We start from the raw sequence: 24,040 nt of genomic DNA on the forward strand, positions 1-24,040 counted from the left end.
CATCTGCTTAAACATGAGAAGAGGAAAACAAAAACATAACATCAAGACAGAATGGTTATGGGGGGGGGGGGGTTACAATCCTTTGCTTATTTTCAACTTAAACTGTGATAAAATCCTGGTAATCTGAGCTTTATGGCTGAGATGAAGGGGGAGAAAATCATATTACAATACCTTGAGATAAGGTAAATCTACAAGCAAGAAAGAAAAACAAAACCAAGAAAACAAATTAGGAAAAGGAGAAAAAAAAGGCTATCAAGGGGACATACAAGTGAGTGATTAAAAAAAGTGTAAAAAGACCTTCAATTGCTGCTGCTGAGGGCCACTTAGCTTATCAAGGCTAATGTGTGATCAGCCTGCCAGCTGAATTAAAATGAGCCACGCTCTCTGGAATGGACAAAACAAACTGGGGTCTGAGAGAGGCAGAGAGAAAGAGGAGGAATGATGGAGACACTGAGGGGAGAGAGCGTGTATCTTACCTCAAGCATACCAAGTATGTTGGTTTTACCACAGAGGAAGCTATCTTCAGTCGGTGCATGGTTTGCTAAGGCAACAACACGTTACTGAAGCCTTGTTTTTTCAGGTCTACTGAGAGACATTCAGTAACACACTGCAGGCCATGGCTCGAACTCTCTTCACACAGTTCCATTATGTGGTGAGCATTAGTCCAACCAAAAAAAAAAAAACAGAAGCACGGGCACATATCTTCCAAACAAACATATACTCATTAAAAATGATGAACATTTTCTGATGAGATGGGAAACGTGTTGGAGGGACAGGGTTGAGGAGACTTATAAGGTGAAGTTATTTTGAACTACATTAACAGAACTTTCCAAAATAAACATTTCAACATCCTCACCCACTTCCCACAGCAACTGGCCAAGCGAGAACGTAAGCAGGGTTTTAAAATCTCTATCAAGCTCTCTTCTCATTACAAAACTATTTCTGGCACTGTGTGTGTGTGTGTATAACCAAGTCCAACAGTATGAAAGTCTTCCAAGAGAGAAATTCTGAAATTGTCAGCCATTATCCTGATACTTTACAATTATAGTGTCTTCCTCCTCTCTGTGACAGCTGACTCTTTGCTCTGCTTTTTTTTTTTGCGCTGCCCATTTAGGACAGCTATTACTACGGATATTTTTGCCATGTCTTGATTTTTTGGAACTTCTTTTTCCTCACGACAACTGGGCAACAGAAAGGAATGCCATGAAACTTGCAGCATCCTGTAGAGGCTCTCATGTTCCAAGCATGTTAAGTAGACGTTTTTACAATAACACCTGTTTTACCCGTTCAATACAACTGGTTCAAGACTACAGCAACTTAAGTCTTCCTTTAAATTAGTGTTAACTTAAGTGGACTTATACATAATTATGGGCGTGACCAGATTGAGTGCGGAGTGAGTGGCCTTTTTACAATGTGAGCGTCCTCCTTTCATGTCTGCCTGCTTACCTCAGCTCCACTCACGCTCCACCTCTTTACCTGTATTAGCAGTTTAGTTGGACGTAAACATTGCAAACCTGGCGACCAACTGCTCACAGAGACTCAATCAGTGTTTTGTGTAGACTGGTGTGTGACTACCAGCTGTCCAAAATACGCCCACAATGACAAGCTGACCTGAAATGTCCTGTTCTTAAAGTTTACTTGCATATTTAACATGTTTCTTTGGATGCTTTTCCCCATTCTTACCTAAACAGGTAATCAATGAACTATCCTACAAAACAGTATTAACAAGACAGCCACTAATAAAAAGTAACCTCATGGAGGAGAGAATGACTGTTGTGAGCATCACTGAAGCATCACCAACTGATGAAGGAACCGTATATTGATTACCAATAGCTTGTATCTTAATGCATAAACTAACCTTTTGTTGTCTTTGTCACAGAAGCCTCAGGATAATTGCAGCCTTCTGAACATTGTATCCAAAGCCCACTTGAATTTCCTCCTTTTTTTGTCTGCTTCACTGATGTCAGCCTATATATCATCTGAGAGCACAGATGTGGAGCAAATGCTTTTAGTGGCCATCCCAGACTAAAGTGACCTCTTATTTCGGACAATAAAATGGATGCTGCAATCACAGAGTAGCCTTGAGTAAAAACTGAATATGACAGGACCACCTGTGGATGTGGCGGAAACGGACACAGAGCTTTAGATGAAATCAAATCTGGCTCGGAGACATGGGTAAGAAACACATGTAAATGGTTAAATACTGTATATATGGTGAAGCCATGCCTGGTGTTGCATGTAGTAACACCCATCGTATCTCTGCGGAGACCTAAGCTGAACAAAAAAGGTATTTTTTTTTTATGTCCCATTACCCACCACTGCCCCCATCAATAACTGTTCCACTTACCCAAGGCTTCGGCCTAAGAGGCAAAAATAAGCATATTAATTATTAAGCTGCCTGGGGAGAAAGGGGAGGAGTCGTAGGGTTGGAGGGTAATGTGTGTGTTTATGTGTGTGTTGGCACTGGTGCGGGGTTATCAAATTAGTTTTGGGAGCACAGCAGAAAGGAAGCCTCAACGATAACAAGTTACATTTCTGGAGATCTTAGTCCTTTCATCCAGCTGTTCAACTATCACTGATGCGCCACTGTTAGAGCCTATGTACTTTTTCTGTCTAATTTTATACCATCACAGAGAAAATAGGTGAAAAAAAGAATGATAATGTGATTTCAAATGTGTTTATGTTAATGTTAAACACCTCCGGTCTCGAACAGTAAAAAGCCTTCATCAGTCCACAGGTGTCCATTTAGACCTCATAACTAAGTTGATAGAAAGTGACATTTTCCTCAGTGGCTTTTGAGACCCTCCGAGCTGCCAGTCAGCTCCTATTTTACTTGCTTTCCCACTCATTTTGTTCCTCCTCTGAGAAGAGCACTGAGCGTCTCTGACATCAAAGACCTGTCTGAAACACAGCCTGGCCTTCGGAATCAAAGTAAGAAACTGCACGTCAGACTGCACAGCCATGCTCTGACACAGTAAAACCACAATGACAGCCAGTCAGTGACAGAAACTGAACATGCCAATCACAGGGTGATGGTTTTGAATCTGCAATCATATCCATGTCAGACTTTTCAAAATGGAAAAAAGTCAGTACAGAATACAATAGACAAACAACGAAAGGGTTTAAAAGTGTAAACCACTTCACTGGTTACACAGTGTGACATAACCAGTACTGAATACATAGGTTTCACAAGGATTGCTTCCATTGAACAGACTGTAGCTTATTAAAAAATAAGAAAAGTTTATTAAAGAGTGCATGTTTGGAAACTGAATGAATCATTTAGGATGAATTCAGTTTTAATAACCATAAAAATGTACATAGGACCACAAAAAGGGAAATTTATAGTTGTGCGCAGTATGCAGAGAAACAGAGGGGAAAAGGTGTAAGAGCAACAGGGACATTTATTAGAGGAAGAAAATGGATGGATATCTGGCTAATGGCTTACCCCACCTATGGTAATGTTCTCTTGCACATTCATGCAAAATGGCTAACATGAAACCACTGTTTATTTCCTCTTACGCCAGCAGTGTCTTTTTTAAACAGTGTGAGTGCAACCTCCTGTATTATCCCTTTGTAAGCAAATCCCATAAAAAGTTGCATTTATCCTTCTCAGAACCGGCTGTGTAACCAAACACTGGTGTATATCATTCCTCTCATCAGTCCCTTTGAGACCTGCACTCCATTAATCTGAATGTGTCCCCTTCATGTATGAATAAGCAACGTCCAGGAGCAGAGGAAGTGTGGGGACAGGGTTCACGCAGAAGCTAAGACCAGGACATGCAAAATGTGGAAGCAGATATGTGTGTATCGGGCCTGATTTTGTGGGGTTTTTTTTGTGGTCAGAATCGGACATTACCTGATCAGTACTGGGATATATATGTATTACGGCTATCAATGACTCTCTGGCTTGTAGTATAGGGGTATGATTGTCGCTTTGGGTGCGAGAGGTCCTGGGTTTGTAGAGAACCCTAAAAGTATCGGATCGAGACTTGGTATCGGCAGATACTCAAAATAAAATGACTCGAACTCGGACTTGAGGGCAAAAAAAACCTGATCGGGACATCCCTAATATGTGTGGTACAAAAAGCAACACCTTCCAATTGCACGCATCTCACAGATGTTGTGTGTATACCATGGCTGTCACTGAAAGCTGAGCTACTTGCTGACATTGCAATTGTCAGACTTTAATAAACTGATGAAGCCACCAGTAACACAGGTATTTGCTGGACTTTTCAGGAGTGAAGATATGCTAAATAATGCACATATTTAAACATGTGATATACTTATTTACTCTGAGGTAGGAGTATCTGGTAGTAAGCATTCCAAAGCCCAAATGGCTTAGAAACACAAGCTAATTTATAAACCCTACAGAGCAAATGAATCCCCAGCACACACAGTTCAGACAGACACAGTTTCACTCGGCTGTTCCTGTTTTCCTGTCGGAACAAAGGGAAAGAAAACAGACTTCAACGAAGTGAACAGCATCCTACTGGTCTCTCAGCCAGTTTTACATCTACATCATTGGAGATCTTAGTCTGATCTGAGCTGTTGCCTGCGGGGATGGAAATGTTGGAAGAAGAGAGTAGAGGACTGTGTTTTGATTATTAATTGGCATTAAAATTCCTTCCACGCCTCCTTTAACTTTTAATGAGGTGAAAGTCAACTCTCACTTCCAGCAGGCCGCAGAGGTTCAGTTAGGAAGGTAAATTGGTAATAAAGGGTATGTAGTCATGTTTAAGCAAGTCAGTTTTTTTTAGCTGACAAAAGAGGGAGCAGGACTGGAGGAATGAGCCAGGATAGTCCTCCCAGACAAGTCCCTAATGCAATCACCGGCATGTAAATTATTTATCGGACACATGCTGCACATGTGAGTTCTTTTCTTGCATAGTATGCTTACATTAAAAAGAGACATAAATGGTCCCTAGACTAGAGGGAAAAAAACATCAGCTTCAAAAATAGTTCTTATTTATATTATTTATAGTATTTGGAATATCTTATATTCAACAGTATGAAAGAACAGAGATGTTGACCAAAGAAGGCTTTTTCTGTCTTAAATGGAGTCAATCCAAGGACAGATCCGGGCTGCTTTAATAGTATTAGCAACAGCCACTCCACAGTATTTATTACCAATCTGCATTCTGCTTCTCTAAATGCTGTCAAAATAGTTCTATTTCTTAACTCCTCTTTGTTTGTTTTTTTATTTGCGTTTCTAGAGGCATTTTAAATTTTTTGTCCAAACAGTTTTTGCAGTGACCTGTTCTCCAGAAGCAGGTAAAGGCTCAGGGGAAAATGCAGTAAATACAAGGTGCTGTAATGATGGCCTTGTAGTGTTTGTTTGAACTTTGCAGCTTTAAGCCTTATATGAATTAATTGAATTATAGGCATATTTAGGTAAAAGTGAGCAATCATGGAACAATATAGTGACAAGAAGGACAGCAAAACTCAAGAAATTGGAAATAGGGTCAACATCGTGCAGTTTAAGTTCTAAATAGCTACATTAGATGCAAAAAAACTTTTAAATTTGAGAAGTTATGAAATTCTGACTGCACATGTGGACATATAGAGTTTCCACTGATGCTTCCTGCAGATGTCACAGCTTATTACCTGCACTGTTACTACCTTTGTTTTCTTAAAGGCTCAGTTTTCAGTTTGGCAGCTCATAAAAACGTGTTTCTGTGTGGACAGAAATAACAAGGAGGTTCTCTCTCTTGGACGATAAGTGCACAAGTGGACAGGACTTAATTGTCCTGACAGTGATTTGATTGGTTGACAGTAGATTGTCATAGACGGCAACAGACAAAAGTGTCCTTTCCAAACAATTTCAACTTCTGGCGTGTTAAAAAAGGTTGAAAAAATAAGGAAATGCTAAGCATCGGACCAAACATCTGCTCATAAACTGTATGATATGAAATGAAAAACTATGAAAAAAACCTTCCGTCGACCTGCTGGCCTATGGGCATAAAGACGATTGTCTCCAATGGTCTCATTTTGTCTGCCACTCAATGGTATTATGCAGCAATCAATTAACACCCGACTACCACTGATAGCCGTTCCGGACTTCAATTTAACATGTGCCTTCCCACGATCCACATTAGGGGCTCACAAATGTGACAATATGAATGTCGTCCTTCAAAAAGAAGTCCCTCTTGCCCCCTTCCTGGAGCGGTGAAATATTGAGTGTGACACGGGAGTAATTGCATGGGAAGTAATCAATTAGACACACAATTGAAGGAGACCTGAGGTCTGCGGGCTGCCAGGCAAGAAGCTCGACTGAATTCTGGTGACGTGCACTGAACCAATCTTGCCTGCCTCCCGTGGCAGAATTGCTCTTTCGTCTCCTAGTAGTTAGACGGGAAACGCAAGTCTCAAGGATCAGAAGAAGGCAGCAATTTTATGCCCCGTCTTCAGCACGCTCCCTTGTCTGGGGGAAATGCAGCGATTCAAAACGTCCCTTTCACCTTGCCCATCCCATCCCTTTCCTCTCCTCCCATGTGTATTGCTGTCACAAGACACTAAACGAGACACGTTCAGCAGATGATACTGAGATTTCCCCATCGGAAGAAAAAAAAAACTGCAGCAGCCTTTGGAGAACACAGTAGGACTCAAGTGCACAAAAGTGTTTTGCATACATGACAGAGTGGTACAAACATGACATTGTGTGTGTGTGTGTGTGTGAAAGGCATCAATGTGACAAATCAAGACAGCCAACTGTAATATGACGGCCGACACAAAGCCAAAGAAAGAGGGATAAAGAGATGGAAGAAAGAAATGAAAAGAAAGAAAAGAAAATGGTAGAGATGAAGAGAGAGCAGATGGGCCATGAAGGAGTGGATAACGCCTTGGCGTAAAACACAGGCTTGTGTACATGCATGCGATGAGAAAGGATCATTCAGCAGATGGGGCCTCAGATTGGATGCTTCATTTTGGACAGACGCAGTGCAGGCGTAGGGTGGTTAGAAAAATGAATCAACAACACTAAACAAATCTGAAAAAAATAGATACTGGATGAAATGAGGGAAAGGGAGGGGGTGGCAGTAAAATGCGCTAAATCGGAAAAGCTCATCTGTGTTGGGCTCCTTATTGAGGCTGTTATTATTTTGCCAGAGGAGGCAGGCTGTAATTACCATGTGAAAGCACAGAGGCTGTGCCCAGGGTTCATGTGAGTCCAGACAGAAGTGCTGAAAATGTTTGCCTAAGCAAGAAGGAAGACACTGCGGGTCAGCGTGCATCAAAATACAGATTGGGAACTTTGAAAATGTCAGGAGGCAGCTCTGTTTAACCTTTATCTTGCTCGGATATGGGAAGAAAAAGTAGACGGAAGTACTTATTTGAAGCTTCTCCTTGCAGCAATCAGACGACTGCACATCCAAAAAGCAAAGAAAATGGATAGTCTCTGCTCTCTGTTTTCAGACAGGAGGTGAGGCCACATGGTTACTTTTTAAACTTTTTCTTTGTCCCAAGAAAATTAAACAAACAAACTTTCCACATTGAAAGTGTCTACTATATTTCTTATTCTATACACCCCTGTGCACACACTGCATCTCTCAAACTTCTCCCTGCTTTAACTGTGCCTTATATTTCATATTCATGAGGATAACTTATTTAAGCTTGATTGAAAGGTGCATCAGAGGGAGTCCTATCCCTGCTCAGCCAGAGACCTCCTCCACCCCATCCTCCAGTCCCCTCAAATCCAGAGAGTCCATTCACAGCTTGCAGAGAGTGCACCAGAAAAAAATCAATAAGTGCAATGCTACAATATACTAGCGACAAATTGATTTCATCCCAAGGCAATTTCGACCCAAGTGCATGTTTCAGCACTGAAGGGGTCTCACACCGACCCCTCTCTCGATTAGCCCCTTATGTAGTTAAGTTTTATCCTCTTATATATGTTGCTTATGGATTGTATTGATTATTTTACACTTCTCCTGGGAGCTACTGGGAGAGGAGCGATGAACTATATGACAGCAACATCAAAGGCCTTGTAATGAATGAGACGGGTAGTCTTGGATGCACTAAAGCACTTGGAGGAAGGAAGGAGTTTGATCTGTGTTGCTTGATGTACAGGAGTGGATCCATCTTGATGGCTCAGGCTCAATTCCTTCCTCAGCAGCACACTGTAGAAGGATGACAACTGCAACAGGACAAACTGGGACACATGTGACTCTCTCTCTCTCTCTCTCTCTCTCTCTCTCTCTCTCTCTCTCTCTCTCTCTCTCTCTCTCCCTCCCTCTAGCAACAGCCTATTTAACTGTCAGGTCCATCTGTGCAAAAATCAGTGATATGATAAGAGCCTCAGAGGCATGTTTCTGTTGTGAAGTCCACATGTTATGGACCTAAACAGAATCAGCTAACCTGGCATGCATATGCAGAAGACTTTCCAGTTTCAAAATGTGTGCTAGACAAATTTTTGTCATCAATACACCCACTGAATGTATCATATTTTACACTTATTTTCTAGTTAGGTTGTGTTCACTGAGGCTCCTTAAAGTGCAAAACCACTTCCTGTCCCTAAAGAGTTACAACAAAGAAAATGTGAAATATCTACTTGGGATGAGACTCATAACCCTGACATTCTTGAAACTTTGAGTGGTGAACGATGGCCAGAAAGAAACATCTGGCCTTACAGGACTAATATGCAATAGGAGATTAAAAAGGAAGGGTGGTGGTTACAGTAGTGCTGCAGACCTCCATTGCAGGCTGGGCTTTGTGTCTACTGTAGTAACATTTCTGTGAATGGTAACAACTGGTTAAGGTTGGTTAAAAAAGGGAAAACAAGGTAAAACAGCATAAAAATGCACACCTTCACAACATAAGATCAAGTTTCTCTTTCTCTCAAATTATCTGTTCTGCCCTCAACAAACACATGGCTACAGATGAGCACCAGATAAATGCACAGTTGTCATTTCCAAGGCCTCAAATGCACACATTTAGTTGTGAGGCTGGTTTGGAGCACAAATATGTAAAGAATAAATCACATCATGCACAAATAGTTGGAAGTACAGCAGATTCAGACTGTTGTGCACAACTTCCCCTCTACTTCATGGCTTAAGGCCACGAATGGCACATCAAACAGCAGCTTCTCGCAGAGTCCAGCCCCTGCACTCTCAGCACTGGCTTCTACTTGGCACCACAATAAAAAAGGACTGGCTTGGCAAAAAAAAAAAAAAAAAGCTGCTGGTGGCACTGGACAAATGCAATTCCCAAAGTATGGCGCAACATGTGACAAAGAAAAGAAGATGGAACGTAACACACGAGCATTCTGTGGCTGCACATACAGGCTGGTTGTGGCTGTGTTGTTTACCCCTTGACTCTGGGGAATCACCAGGAAGGAACAGTTGAGGTAAACAATGAGAGACAACTGAATTATTTAGAGACAGGGGTTGGAAGAGGTGGAGACAACACACTTCATCTCACGAATCTAAACACATTTTCTGTCACAAAATAAATTGTAATATTTCAATACAGAAAAAAACTTTTTTATTGACTGTGAAATGACAACAATGTCTTTCACATATTGACTCAGTGTCTTCTTGACATTTTTTTATGACTTGTTTATATCGCTGTTAAAAACAAGCCTCACCGTGCTGTTTTACTACCAGTTCTGACTGACTGAAGCTCACCCCCACTGTGAAGCAAAAGCCAATTCAAAGCACATCCTCATAACACTCCTCAACAACATGGACATGCATGGCCTGCAGAATAATTTCCCATGTTAAACTATTTATCCTGATGCTACAAAGGGTATGGAGACACAAACACACATAAAAACATGTACATTGACTTACATTTAGTGATTCTGCTGCTTGTCTATTTGTCTCTTTTGGACATTATTTAAACTAAAATGTGTTGGTTATAGTTTTTGTGCACTAATTATCACTTGTCAGGCTGATAACACTCCAACTTGTTCCTATTAAACCAACAGAACACTCAGAATGCTTCTTTCTTTATCTTCCACTCACTCAGAGGATTTGTAAGGTTGAATTTATCTACAAAATGAGCAAACAGTACCTCTAAGCTTATGTTGTACACATTATGAATCGTCCCTGGCATGCCACACTTAGCCCTTTAGTGGAAATGCTCTACATCTTTTGTGCAAGTTAAGAGCTTCATTTTATGCTGACCTCAGGGTCAAGGCTCCTGAAGAAAACCTAGAAGCGCAAGGATTCATTGTTTATAAAGAGGCAGAGCCGCCCACACAATGGTTTTCTACTTAATACAGTATTTATCAGCAACCACATTCAATGTCTTCTCTAGCTTCTGAGGAAACAGGCTTGGTTATAAATCATGAAGGAGATTTTTTTTTTGCATGAGTGATGGGTGGAACTGACAGATAAGATGTAGTCTTAACAACATTTGTGAGAGGGTTAATGTCATAACATATATATTCCTGTGTAAAGGTGAAACAGGTGATAATATATTCAACCGTTTCTTATCATAATTCTACATTAAAGGTCTCTTGGTGAAAATTCTACTAAATTATTTGAGTAAAATCAAGAATTTACCTTGCATGCTTACATGCTTTTTATGAGCACGTTCAGAATAACAACCAGACAAAAACCTATTTCCTATGTTTAAGTCTGTTGCTGGCATGGAGGCATTCGCAAATATTACAACACAGCAGAGACAAATGTTAACTTAAGTCAGTCACTTGCCTGTGAGGTTCTTCAGGCCCAGCTGCCGCAGACCGAAGTTTCCGTCACGTCTGTAGTTGAGGAAGATAGCAAGGGAGTACCGGTCCTCGTAGAGCTTGGTTCCGCGGATGATCCTCAAGTTCTCCAAGGGCAGGTAGTCAAACTGGTTCAGAGCCACCAACACGTAGCCCGTCACCTCTCGGATAGACTGCAGACACACAAATAGGAGGTGTTATACTCACAATAAAAAAAAAAAGTAAATTAAAGAAACAGATTTTTGTATGAAAGAGAAGAATTATTTATTGGATGTAAAATTATTGATTTAGCGAGAGAGGTGGTAAGATGTAGGGGATCTTCATGTTTCCAGTGCATGAGTCTGACGATTTCAGGGTTTAGCCAAAAAAGAGTTTGATACAAGATACACCATAAAATATGCCGATACAGTAAGTTTTACAATACACCTCCAGGATTAGGAGAAAAGAGTACATGGTGTTACATATAGCTTTCCTTCACATCTTAAGAGAGTACTTGACTGGCACAGTAAAATATATTTTTAAAGAAAATATAACTGTTGAGGCTTGATCGAATCTGATTCCCTCAATTCTTTCCTTGAAAATGCATATTGTATACATAATCTGTATGAATGACACATCGTCTGTAGGTGGAGTTCTGTACGACTACTCTCTGTTGATTTTCAGCCACATCTGAGAAAAACATACAGCATATTTAAAGTTCCTTGCACCATGTGACCCATAGTAAGGTGAAAATTACAACTGATTTAAATTATACAGAGTTCAAGCTTTTAACATGGGCAGAATTAAAGACAGTTGCCGCTCTAAATTAATTAGGGAGAATGAGGGCAGCAGCAGTGGGGAAAGCAAAAGAAAACAAACAAAACATGAAGGGCCGAAAAAAAAAAGAGTGAGAGTCACAGGCCTACATCAGATCACTGACAGCATCTGTCTTCAAGGTCACTTTCCACATATTCAATCATGCCAGTGAGTTGAGTTAGAGCATCTGAGCGCGGAGAATTTGCCGCAGGGTTTGTGACCTCACTGGAAAACTTGGCACAGGGTTCGACACTCATGTCCGGGGTCCAGGCTTGAGGTGACTGAGCCACAAGGACAGCTATTGCTTCACACTTTAAATGTCATTTAGGAGGGGATATAACGACTGTCGAGACTTTGGCGATGAGCCACCCAGTTGGAGTTGCCGTTGCATGAATCAAAGTGACAGCCTGTGTCCTCTTTCTCCCATCCACCATCATGGTGGCTGTCATTAGCAGACAGGCGGTCAGAGAAGTCTTTCCACGCCGTGCCGCTGATGCTAATAATCAACAAGTCTGTGTGTGAAGTGCTGCTGCAGCTGATGTACTGAGCTGAAATAAGTCCTAAGGAGGGCCCTGGCAGCACAGTCATGGCGGCTGACAGCTGTCAGAGAGCATGGCCATCAGCCACCAGAAAGTATGCTGCAGTCACAGCTCCGTCATCATTACCCTGCTGATTACCATTAATAGAAACAGACGGCCCAGAGTCTGGTGAGTCGCTATGTATTTATACGAATGAGTACATTCCGTTTGTGTCTATGCATGTGTTTGTCAGTTTAAAAAAAACTGGCTGCAAAAGAAGATCAAGTAAGATTTTTCTTGTAGTCCAAGAATCCCTGAGGAGAACGGGGTGTTCAAAGGTTCAAAAACTGATGCTTTACAGTTGTCCATATAGCTCACTGTAAATCTCACTGTCCAAAAACTATGCTGAGCTTCTGTGATGTGTTCATATTTTGTGCTCTGTGCCAGTTTGAACAAGGAATTTGGACGCGGTTTATTGGATGACTCATGTTCCCCCCTGCTGGGGTTTGAAGGTTGTTTTAATTCTGCTAAAATCCCTGCTCATGTGTATGTACTACAGTGACAAAGCCTCAGCCGTGTCCTATCAAAAGAGTGGCACACAACAGTAAGAGCAATCACCCTTCAGCTGATCACATCCGACCATATATGGTACCCACTAATCACTTTAGGTCACATTCTTCATGGGTGCTTTTATACACATTTTTTCCTGAGGCTGTTTATTACCCCACTCGCACAGTTGTCGCTTTGTTATTTTCAAGCCACCGAATCAATACTTCCAAAGTTCAGCCTTGCAGAGGGAAATAAAACCAGGGTGAAAGAAGATGGCAGATACACACGCTTTTCACCCCGCAGATTGTTTGTTCAATAATAAACCACGTGAAAAAAAAAAAAAGGAAAACAACTCGTAGTGATTACAGGCTCTTGCTGAGCTAATGGCCAAATCTGCTCTGCGCGTGGTCACTTTCATTAAACACAGATCAACAAAACAAGCACGGCCCTGCGGTAACACCACTGGAGCAGGCCAAGTACACGGTGTGCCCACTTCAGGGATACAGGTACGTGGATTATCACGAGCTGTTACACCTACTGTACAAATCCTCATAAGAACAAGGTTGAATATTTATATATATGTAAAAACAACAAAAAAACACACTGTGTCATGGAAAAGTGATTCTATAGTGCCAATTTAATTGAATTTTTGTCAGAGCTCATACTAAAGTCATTTGCATAATACTCTGTATTTAGCTGCAGTGCAATTAGAGCAGTAAATTACCTGCTAAATATAACAGCATGACCCATTGTTGTCCTGGATTTTCCACAATAAAAATAGCTCCTTATAACACTCTTGATACAGGTGCCGTGTGCGGCACATGTGACGGAGAAGTTACAGCATCCTCATCCTTTTATAATCCAGCTCAGAACGTGCTCATGTCAATGCGATGACTAAAGGGGCCATCATCCCATAGAAGTAAGTACAAACTGTTGATCATCTTTAATCCCCTTATTGATTAAGAATAGCCTTGTTTAGTGAGAAAACCCTCCCCAGTTCATCCGACATGTCTCCCAAGAGATCAATGTGTTAGGATCTCTGCAACAGTGAACAAAAGAGACCGAGAGAGCCAGATTCACTAGATTAACAGGGATTTCTCACTCCTCCCCAAGCTGGAGCATTTGTGAACGGAAGTGTGGCAGCGGAACAAACCCCTCACTTGAGTCACTGAGACGTGCGCGGTTTTGAAATCGAGTCCTTCAATCCCTGACTTTTTTAAAAAAAAAAGAAGAAGAGTAGAAGGAGGTTTTGGGATAGAATCAGTGAAGGAAGGCAGGAAGGAAAGGGAAGAGGAAGAAAGAGAGGATGAGGAAGGAGGGATTCACTTTGCAGGATAAGCTCAGTCATCTGGACAGGACTAAATCTAACTCTGTGTTTTAATGTACAATTAAAGGCAGGTTCCAGGTGGTGAGGGAGACAGAGAGACAGCAAAGAGTTGATGAAAGAGGGGTGAAAAGTTGCTGGTGGAATGGGAAGGGGCCCACGGATACCATTATTAGCATGTTTGAAGAGATGGAACACACGTTAGCATGATTCCCACTCATTTCCATACATATTGAGGCACAGAAATGTGCTCGGCAGGGCTGCGGTCATTGAAGTCAGATACACAGGAGTGCACTGGGAGGGCTTAAGGTTTGCATCACTAAGCCCTCACATTCTCTATTTCCATATCACTTCTCTAAATCCTCAGACTGCGCTCACATCCACATCTGTAAACAGACAGAGAATCCGGATGGAGTGTAAGTAAAAACAAAATTCCTCCGGCGTTTTCCCAGGAGATCATTCTCATCGTAGCTGACACCATAATGGAAAAATTACTAGCAATTTGTCCCATCTCTGCAAGTGAAGGCTTCATTACTGTTTTGACATTAATTTCTGAAATTAAATCTTTATACATGCGTGTTAACGCTTCATTGTAAATAAATGATGCATATCACTTACTAAGTCAGATATAATCTAACTTTATTATGTCATCATATTAGTGCTGTGTGAGTAGACGACTTCAGTGTCCCTGATGGGCTGACTTTATTAGCTTTGGGTGTTTTTTTTTTTTTTTATGCTTTGCTTTAGGATGCCAAAGTGGCCAGCTCCCCGGTAACATCTCAATCCCTCTAGAGTGGTTCAAGCTCAATGTGGGCCACTTCAAACAGCTGCATGTGCTGCTGCCCTTTGATGTACGTGTGTATGCATAGAGGAGAGTGTACGTGCGAATATCTGAAGTATACTTTACTGCTTGAACGAGATGATGACGGTGATGAGTCACCTTTGAAGATGAAGAGAAAGTGTTGCTTCTGTTTCTTACACCGCACTTCTAATGCTCTCATGAAACAAAAAGTCTGCACGCGTTTGTGCTGCTGTACAAAGGAATTCTTATGTGAGATTACACAGCTTTTTTTTGGGTTGTTGACTGCAGTAACAGAAGCAAAAAAAAACCAACAAGTGACATGAAAGATTTGAAACCCCTCTGTTGGTATTCCATGTCCTTCCCCTGCCTCTACAGTGGGTCAATGCCAGCCGCTTTCTAGGAACAAATTTGCCATAAAATTATGCAAAAAAGGGCAATTTTATTTTAATAAAATGTAAGTAATGTAAGTAATTATGATGAATAAATGCAAGACAATAAAACAGAGTACAAAGGTTCTGGTTTACTGTGACATTTGAAATAGCCGTCGCTCCTTAATGAGATTGGCAAGAATGAGTGACTTTGAGAAGTCCGTGTTCAGGGAGTGAGTGTCATGTACGCAGAGGCAATGTGTAGTATACTCAGCTGATGTTTGAGTGTCATTGGTTTCGACAGAATGACAGTCTACTTGTCAAGCACGATGACAAAAAAGCCCTGTAAGGTGCATGCATCATTGAAAGGATGCACCATGATCGTCAAATACAAAACACAGAGTCACAGAATCATGTGAACGGAGTTTGACGAGAGAAAGAGAAATACATGCTGGATGACTGTCACAGTAAATAATGACAGTGAGGTTTTTGTAATTTTATTTACTTACAGAACAGGCAGTTCAAAGAACCATGTTAAAATATTTGTATTTCAGTAGAAGTTAATCCTAATTCCCACAAATGTAGCTTTTGCTTGGGTCAGCCATTCTTTAACGACCAAGTAGAAGGTGTGGTTAATATGTGCTAACGAGGCTAATGAGTGCTGTGTGGTGAGAAAGTCTTTGCATTGCTCCAGTTTGATGCCAATCCAAAACTCTTCATCCACTAATGAGGTGTAGACAAGGCAAAGCATGTCAATAAATGGTCATCAATAAAATGTATGTGGTGAAGGTCATTGCTACACTTTTCTACAACTCTGCTATAACAGATATATTATTAAACTGAGTCAAAACCCTATGTAAACGTCTTATTTTTATTTTTTTTTCTTCTCTCCATTAGGTACCTCGATACCTGCTCTGCTGTCCAACAGTGACTGGGAAACAATTCAATAATCACTTTGGCCAACGAGATAAAATCACAGCACTTCACTTTTGACAAATGTTGGATTCAGCCTATTAAAAAAAGTTGATGCTGTGCAATCCAAAGAGCATCAATCAAATGTCAGAATGAGTCAAATATGAAAATTAACTTTTGAATGAAATGCAAGTGAAAGCACAGTTACCTTACAAATGACCTTAGCTTTTTTTCTCAAACTTATTTAATCAAAAGACTGTAAATTATTTATTTTCTATAAATCCCATTCACAGCAGTTGTTCGTTCATTTTTTGGGAAAAAAAAAAATCGGTTTTGCTTCAACCAGGACCCATCAATCATCGATGATGACGCATGAGGGTCGCTCACCAGTGGCACATTTAGTCTGACAGTTCCTTTATTGCTCTTCAACCAATCTGCTGAAATTTAAGGATGACTTTGCTATCCTCTTGAAACACATTCACATATCTGTGCTCATGCATTTTATCAGGACATTATCTGCACACTTTAATGGAGTATTATCTCATATGTAGTCAAAAAACGTGGCGCAGATGTTTTTGTCAGATCTGTTCTGCTTACTGGAAACTACGGACCTTTAAGAGGCGTGCGCGCACACACACACACACACACACACACACACACACACACACACACACACACACACACACGCTTTCCTTCGCTGTCTCTCATCATATCAGCCCTTTCCCATTTCACCTCCCTGACAGTTCCTGAATTGAGCTAGAAAGCCCTCTGTCATTAAGACTGACTATCACCTTTGGCAGGAAAATGAATGGTGTGGTGTTCACCTTATGCTTTGCTATGAGAAAGAGGGAGAGCCATATTCTTCACATCACCACTTTCCTCTAGTATAGGTACGTATACTTTATATAATTCCTGTCATTTTTTTCCACTGTACTGCTGAACCACAGCTTTCAGGGTCACCTGGTAATCATCTCCTGTTATGTAGAGATTTAAAAAAAAACGTTAACATTTACAAAATGCTAACAGCATTGTAAAATATAAAACATGAAAATCAATAATGGCCGAGGCGAATGTTACAACAGCTTTTAAAGCTATACATACAAAGTCTAGAAAAGCTTCACTGCTGCCAACTAATGGTGCCCAACAGCTACCTTCTAAAGACACTTCATTAAGTTCGATTAGCCTCACACAGATGGACACTAATTATAATGCAATGCTGTGTAGCTGCATCCTGCATTGTAATGCCATATAACAAGCAGCATTGATTTCATCCTCCATTTGTCTTCTAAATCCTACCTTGAGAAAAGAGATAAAGACAAAGATAAAAATGGAGAAGAGTGGAGTGACAACCCTTCCCATGAGGAGGACTCCATCACAGCTCTGGTAATGAGTGGACTCCTGTGGGGAATTCTCCAAATTGACTAATTTGTAATTGATTCAGTGCATTAATTACCGGCCTGGTTACGCCTGTGTCATGGTTAATATTGTGCCGATCTGACGAGGCTGCGAGGCCTGTCTGCATTGGGACTGTTCGGGTGAGGCAGCCTTTATTTAATTATGCCGCACATATCTGCGGTGAGGCAAGTCTTAATCCGAGAGTAATCACTTCCCCACGCTCACCAACGATGAGCTGATGTGTGTGGGAGGAGAGTGTTGGGAGTGGGAGGCTGCCTGAGATGCATGTAGCCCATGGTTAACTCCTTAATCAGGGCCGTCAGCCAAATCCCATTTGTAAAGTTTTAATGCAGTTGGAGCAGGTTTTCTTATTAAAGTTAACAATAAGTCTGTGATGCAGCTTTGCATTGTGCTGCAGACTAATTGATGCTAAATTAATATATGCACAAACAAAAACCTACTACAGACCTTTTTGTCAAAATTTGGCCTAACATAGAGTTAAGAAATAGCCACTGATTTCCCCAAAAAACAGTACAAAAATACTTCTAAAATAATGTTAACTTACAATGGAAGGACTTGTATGTATACTTTATGAATGTATACTTTATAATATTGCTACTGGAGAGGCGGTGTTCTACTCCACCTGCTCTTGGAGTGCTGTTGTGAGATTCCAGGATATGAGCGGTGACGGCACTGGCTCTCCTGGGTAAGCTTCTCTTTGCTGCTGAGGTACAAATTCCTTAATTGCACAGATACTTAAGTGTGATTGGTTCAGAATGGATTGGCCCTTTGGAGATATTAACAATATAATAATATAACCAATCCACTTTGTGTATGTGTGTGTGTATGTACGCGTGCTACGACTGCGACAGACTTCCTCTACTAACTTCAGTGAACAGAACTAGAACATGGTCCTTTAGCATTTCCTCCTTGAGCACAACAACTTGATGCAGCACAATTAGGAGTTGGTATCCTAGTTTGACCTCCTCCTGTTTACTGCACACCACAGAAAAAAAAACTCATATTTCAAGGAATAGTCTGAATCTGTCCATGTGACTCATCAAAACAGAGCCGTGTTTTCCACTTCTACTTAAAAAAAACAAGTGGAGAGCACATACTGTACACTCCTTTTTTCCCTTTATCAACTTTTAGTTCAAAAACAGTCTGTTTTCAGCCCTAAGCCAGGAGAGAAGATAAAAAATAGAGGCCTCTCTCTCTCACACACACTCTTTCATACACTCTCTCTGTCTTTCTCTCTCTCTCTCTCTCTCTCACACTTGATTATATTTCTGCTTTGATCTACAGCAGCCATCCTCTAACCATTCTCTAAGAGTTTGGACCTAGCACATCACAACAAAAACAACACCCACAGCCCTGGGAGTAACCAGACTCCATTGTGCCCTTGTTTTAGTACGGCAATCTAAAGAGTGCTTGCAGGAGCTTTCGTTTCCTCACTATCGGGAACATTTTTCTATTCTGACAAGGCTTTTCAGTAGTAAACAGTAGTTTCCAGAGCATTCCAACAGGTGTCTTAAAATGATATACAACTAAAGAGTCTCAAGCCGTCTTGGTAACATTACTCGGCAGTTATTTTTAAGGTAACAATAATTTAAACAAATACACTAGGTGCTATGACTTCCAGCTATGACTTAATCAGTAAACTGTGTCACAAATAAGTTTAAATCTCACAAATGCTACACTAATTCATGTTGTGGATGCAAAAAGTTCAGAAAAACATCTAAAAAAAAATCTCAGTGGAAACTGAGAGAAGCAACACAAGCAGCTTGGTATGTTTTTCAGTTTGTTTGTTATAAAAGGACGCACAGAAGCGGACTTTCACTGCTTTCCCATTGTACTCATATCAAATATTGTCCTTAAATATTGTCCTTCTCCCTCTCTGTGTTCATTTCGACCTGTCCAACATACCTCACTGACCACGCAGAAAACCTGCATGTGCCAAACAGTAACACTGTTCCTTTAACACCAATGAGACAACGAGAAACAAAAATAATAAGCAAGACATAATGCCTAAAGGCAAAATTACTTATGCAAATGACACTGTTTTACCTGGAGTCATTCATTTATGCTTTTTTAAATTTGGCTGGATTTAAGTGACACCTCCCCCCCCTCCCCTCTGAGGGCTCTGTGCTGGTCTTAGCACCATCACATTAGAAGTCTACACAGACACTTCAGTGCAGGGGGCCTGTCACACAGCGGTCCTGTTACTTCAGTCCTGCTCCTAGTGCCCCACTGAGACTGTTAAGTGTTGCTGTGGGGGAGTCTCAGCCACGCTTAATGGCCCTAACTGCATTATTAGCTAATAAAGGTTGATGAGCCTCACGGCTCTATAAATTTAGGAGGACAGGAGGAGACAAAGAAGAAGTGGCCGAGTTAAGGTGAGGTCTAAGCCTAGGAACGTGTGTGTCTGCCTCATACTGCACATCCTGCATGGTAGGATTTAAGAGTGGGTTTATTAAGTCTAAGACAGATACTTATGTGAAAACTCAGTGATTAATAAAATAATATTTCTATACTTTTAGCTTCACATGGCAAACAGCAGTTGTCATCAAGAATATCCTAAAAAAAATAAAATTGGGATTTTAAAAAAGGATAAAGACAGAGAATTAAAACCTGTTTGGACTATATTTGTGTCAGACATTGTTTAAATATGCGCTTTTTTTTATATTTTCTCTTGTCTGCATTAAGTGATGGCCCAATAAAACAAGTCCAAGAGTGGAGGAGAAAGAGGTGATGTGGCCTCTTATTCTGACCACAGAGGAAATCTCTGAAATTGAAGATAAAGGTCTTGCTGTCTCCACAGAGAACCACGAAATCAGTTTTCTGACCCACTTGGCTGTACACACACCCTCTTTCTCTCTCTCACTCACTCACACACACACACAAAGCAACCCAGTGGCTACATCCAGTCCATGGAGTTTTATTTGGCAGCGAGACCCGTCAGCATTTCTAAGAATTAAACAAACCCAGATAACAATCATGTTTAATTAAGACGCAGAAGTGTTATGGTGGAATTAGAGCAGAACTCTCTGAATTGATGTGGCTGTCTGTATGCTGCTTGCAGATCACGTTCACAACAATAAAAGAAAAGTGACATATTGTGTTTGTGGAAAATTAAACTCCGTTCCCAGAACATCGAGGGGCTTTTTAATGCCGCTAAATCAAGACAGATGTCAGCGGCGAAGATGCCTCTGCTGTGTATGTGAAAAGGGCTGCCTCTCACAAGTCATTTGTAAAATTAGCTACATAAGTAGAAAAAGTGTGATGTGTACTTACAGACACTTATCAAATCATCTGAAGTGTTATGTTTGATTGCGTTCAATTTAACTGTGTAATAGCTTCTTATACACCCACACATAAATCTGGTCATCAGCTCTGATTATCACTCTGCACAAGACTTAAGACCATCATACTTTCAATAATGCTTTGCCCTATTCAAATGTCTACACAGGCCAGAATGCACATTAACCCTTTCAACCCCACAGCCCTCTTTTTGGAAACCTGAACACATAAAACAAGCCTCCTTCACTTGTACTTGCTATTAATTTGGTTTGCAGAGAGGTGTGAGTCTGTCAGTGGCATTATAATTTGGTGGGGAGCCTTCTATCTGAATTAATAAAAATATTGGCATTAAAAAAATCCAATTTATTACAAGTTTCCAAAAAAAAGGCTGCAGTTCAAAAACGCAATATTTTCCTTATGTTCTTCCAAGTTGGAAGAAAGAAATTATATAAAAAGTAAAAAGATACAGAAGCTGCTGTGACCTGCTACAAGGCTGCGCATGTGTCTGTGTTTTCCTTAAGTAGACAGAACATGGAGGAACAAGTCAGGAGCTCTACGGGCGACTAAAAAATAATGAATATTTGAATTGTTTTAATGGACATCTCCTGTATGAGCATCTACAGTACTTTATAACAAAAAGTTGAGAGAAGCTGGAGCTGTAGCGGGATCCTCTGTGGAGTTAAGTGTTTCATTGGACTGTGTGTGTGTTTTTTTTTTTTATTTTACAAGTCTCACTCCAAGATGATTTTAGCATGCCTCCAAGAAGTTTGACAAGATGAGGTGGATGGAAGGGCCAACTTTTAGCTTAATAAGACAGCAAACTGTTTTTTATTAGCTTCACATCAGAACTAGGGCAAGTTTACTGAAGAAAAAACTACTGTAGAAAACTATTGTCTCAGATACAAATCTACCACGGTCACAGTAGCTTGTACAGAATCCATACAGATGGCTAAATTAAAACACTACGCTGACCTCTATCTGAAGATGACATGATTTTCCTTACCAGCATAGATAACACTTACCGTTTGAACCACACCAGATGAAGCTCTAGCAATTTTCTCTTTGAAATCTTTGACAGTCCACTTCCACTACACATGGCCGTAGCTACAATTGAGGTCCCTGAGGTCCGGACCTTGATATTTCTTTCTGCAAAGATATTTTATAATACCAAGATTCACTGCTACTGATTTACTTTGTCATAATTGCTTGTCTCATTGCCTGGTGAAGTTTGGTCAAGCCAGGTGATGCGAGAATGATAAATGCATGTCTATTCAAGGTGTTCGGTGTCTGTGCTCAGGCCAAAAAAGGCAAAGAAAGCTCCGTATTTCTGTAATTATGTATCAAAAATCTTGAAAAATGATGTCTACTTACTACAATTCATTGTACATTAATTAACCTGTGCCAATTATCTTTTAGAGGTAAGGAGACACTTTCAATGGATCACATGTTGACTGTAACACACGTTTAATGCAGATCTGGAGAATTCATAGTGTTTATTGGACCTCATCCTGCCTATGGCCATGCCACAACATAACAACAAGCCTTTGAAACACATCCACAGCCTTATTCAGTATTTAGGATCTGTTTCAGGTTATTTTCGCTCATTGTAATGAGGTAGGCAGGTAGCATTAAGGACCTCACATCTTCTCCACTAAAGGATATGTCGTTATTACCTAAGGATTCAGACCCTGGTCTGCTGTACTGTAGTCAGCGGTGTTACCCATAAATCTAAAGCCTTAAAGCTTCGTATAATTGAACAGTACTGATACCCACTGATCGAGTGTAATCTGTTTTACTGCATTATAAGTCCAGCATTATTTAAACTCACACTCACAGATCTGGGAATATCATCATAAACATTGTGCATACAGTTGTTCTCTCCACCCACTTCTATTTCTTTGTCTCCCTCTCTTTTCATTAGCGTCATCTCTTTTGCCTTCTTGTGGTTTTTTTTGGAACTCGCCCATACACTGTAGATGTCAATGAAAGAGTCGTAAAAGTCAGAGCAATTTTCCCTTCCCAGATAGTTGTGCACAGTGCTAGACAAAAGCCTGTGTAATTACTGTAGTAGTCACTGGTCCATTAGTGATAAAGACACGATGGCTCACATGGGTGGAGCTGGCACCGTTAGCTCCACACAATGCATTCATTTCATGGTAAAAGCTGCAATTATACTAAAAGAGACTCTCTTTTTAATTCTCCATCTCTTGCTCTTTCTTTATGTTTGTCTTCTTCTATACCCTCTACTCTCTCTCTCTCTCTCTCTCTCTATCTCTCTCATTTCCTTCCCATCTCCTTTGCCGTTCCTTTATCTACACGATGTCACTGTCAGGCAATGGGATATTATCTGCATGAAACAGTGTCATCAATGAGCAATTAAGTTATTCTCTCATCTATTAAGAGAAAGAATTGGAGTCATTCTGAATGGAAGAAAAAAAAAAAACAAAAAAAAAACTTCTCCTCACCCACCACCTCTGTCACACTAGTGTCTGAGCCTTTTTAGCTTCTTTTGTATTAACACAGCAGTGCTTTGGGGAAAGGAACAATGGAGTCTAATGTTGCATGTGTCTAAGAGAAGCTAAGCTTTGCTGTGGTAAACCTTGTCTCTATTTGAGGCAAAATAATGAGACCCTTATTCGCCCCCTGACCACCCCAAACAAATCCTGCTCACACTGATTGATCAAAATGGCCACGACTCGAAGGAGGCTGAAACAAGAGGCATTATGCTGTTAAACAATCTAAACAAGGATCACTCACTTGCATAGAAGACACAGGAAGAACTTATCGAAGAAGCCTATAGAAGTGTGAAGCATGCGAGAGGGAAATCACTGGCTGACTGACTCAGAGTATACGTCTAAGGATACAATTAAGGGAGGATGATTAAAAAAATCCAGGTCATGTCATCCCGATTAGTGAATCTACTACTGTATCACCTTGGTTTATCCGCTCTTACAAAGGAACCTCCTGTACATATTACATCAAATTAAATGTTACAATATCGACATTTATCAGTTTAAATCAGTTTATGTGAGACTTATAAAACCTTGGATCATATAAGCTGTTCCCAGCAGGTAAATAATTGATTCATCCATCAGTGTAGAATTTATCAATTCCCATTCAGGATTTATGCTTATGAAAAGTGATTTGTGAAAGTCAGCATAAATGTGTAAACACTGAGGGGAGTGTGAAAGAATCTGGGGGGGATTAACAGTGCGCTCCATATCTATATTAATTCAATACTATAATGTAGTGCTGCTGGTAACTGAACTGTAGAAAAGAGGTGAACAAATTACATTGGAAGGACAGCGCTAGAGGGAAGGAAGTAGTGTGGGTGAAATTGAAGGGAAAAAAAAACACAATGGAAGGTAATTGTGCACTTGGTGTTTGGGTGTTGCAGCACAGCTGGATGGT

At 40.6% G+C, this 24,040-nt stretch overlaps 1 protein-coding gene across 1 annotated transcript in view; it reads right to left on the bottom strand.

Moving 5' to 3' along the window:
* Positions 1–24,040, bottom strand: part of erbb4b (erb-b2 receptor tyrosine kinase 4b) — a 240,689-nt gene that overhangs the window by 92,750 nt on the left and 123,899 nt on the right. The window contains exon 3 of the mRNA XM_028393608.1: positions 10,653–10,839. Within this exon, the coding sequence (XP_028249409.1) occupies positions 10,653–10,839 (187 nt within the window). The remainder of the gene's footprint in view (positions 1–10,652; positions 10,840–24,040) is intronic.

Source organism: Parambassis ranga, chromosome 21, assembly GCF_900634625.1.
Source record: "Parambassis ranga chromosome 21, fParRan2.1, whole genome shotgun sequence".
Classification (NCBI taxonomy): Eukaryota; Metazoa; Chordata; class Actinopteri; family Ambassidae; genus Parambassis; species Parambassis ranga.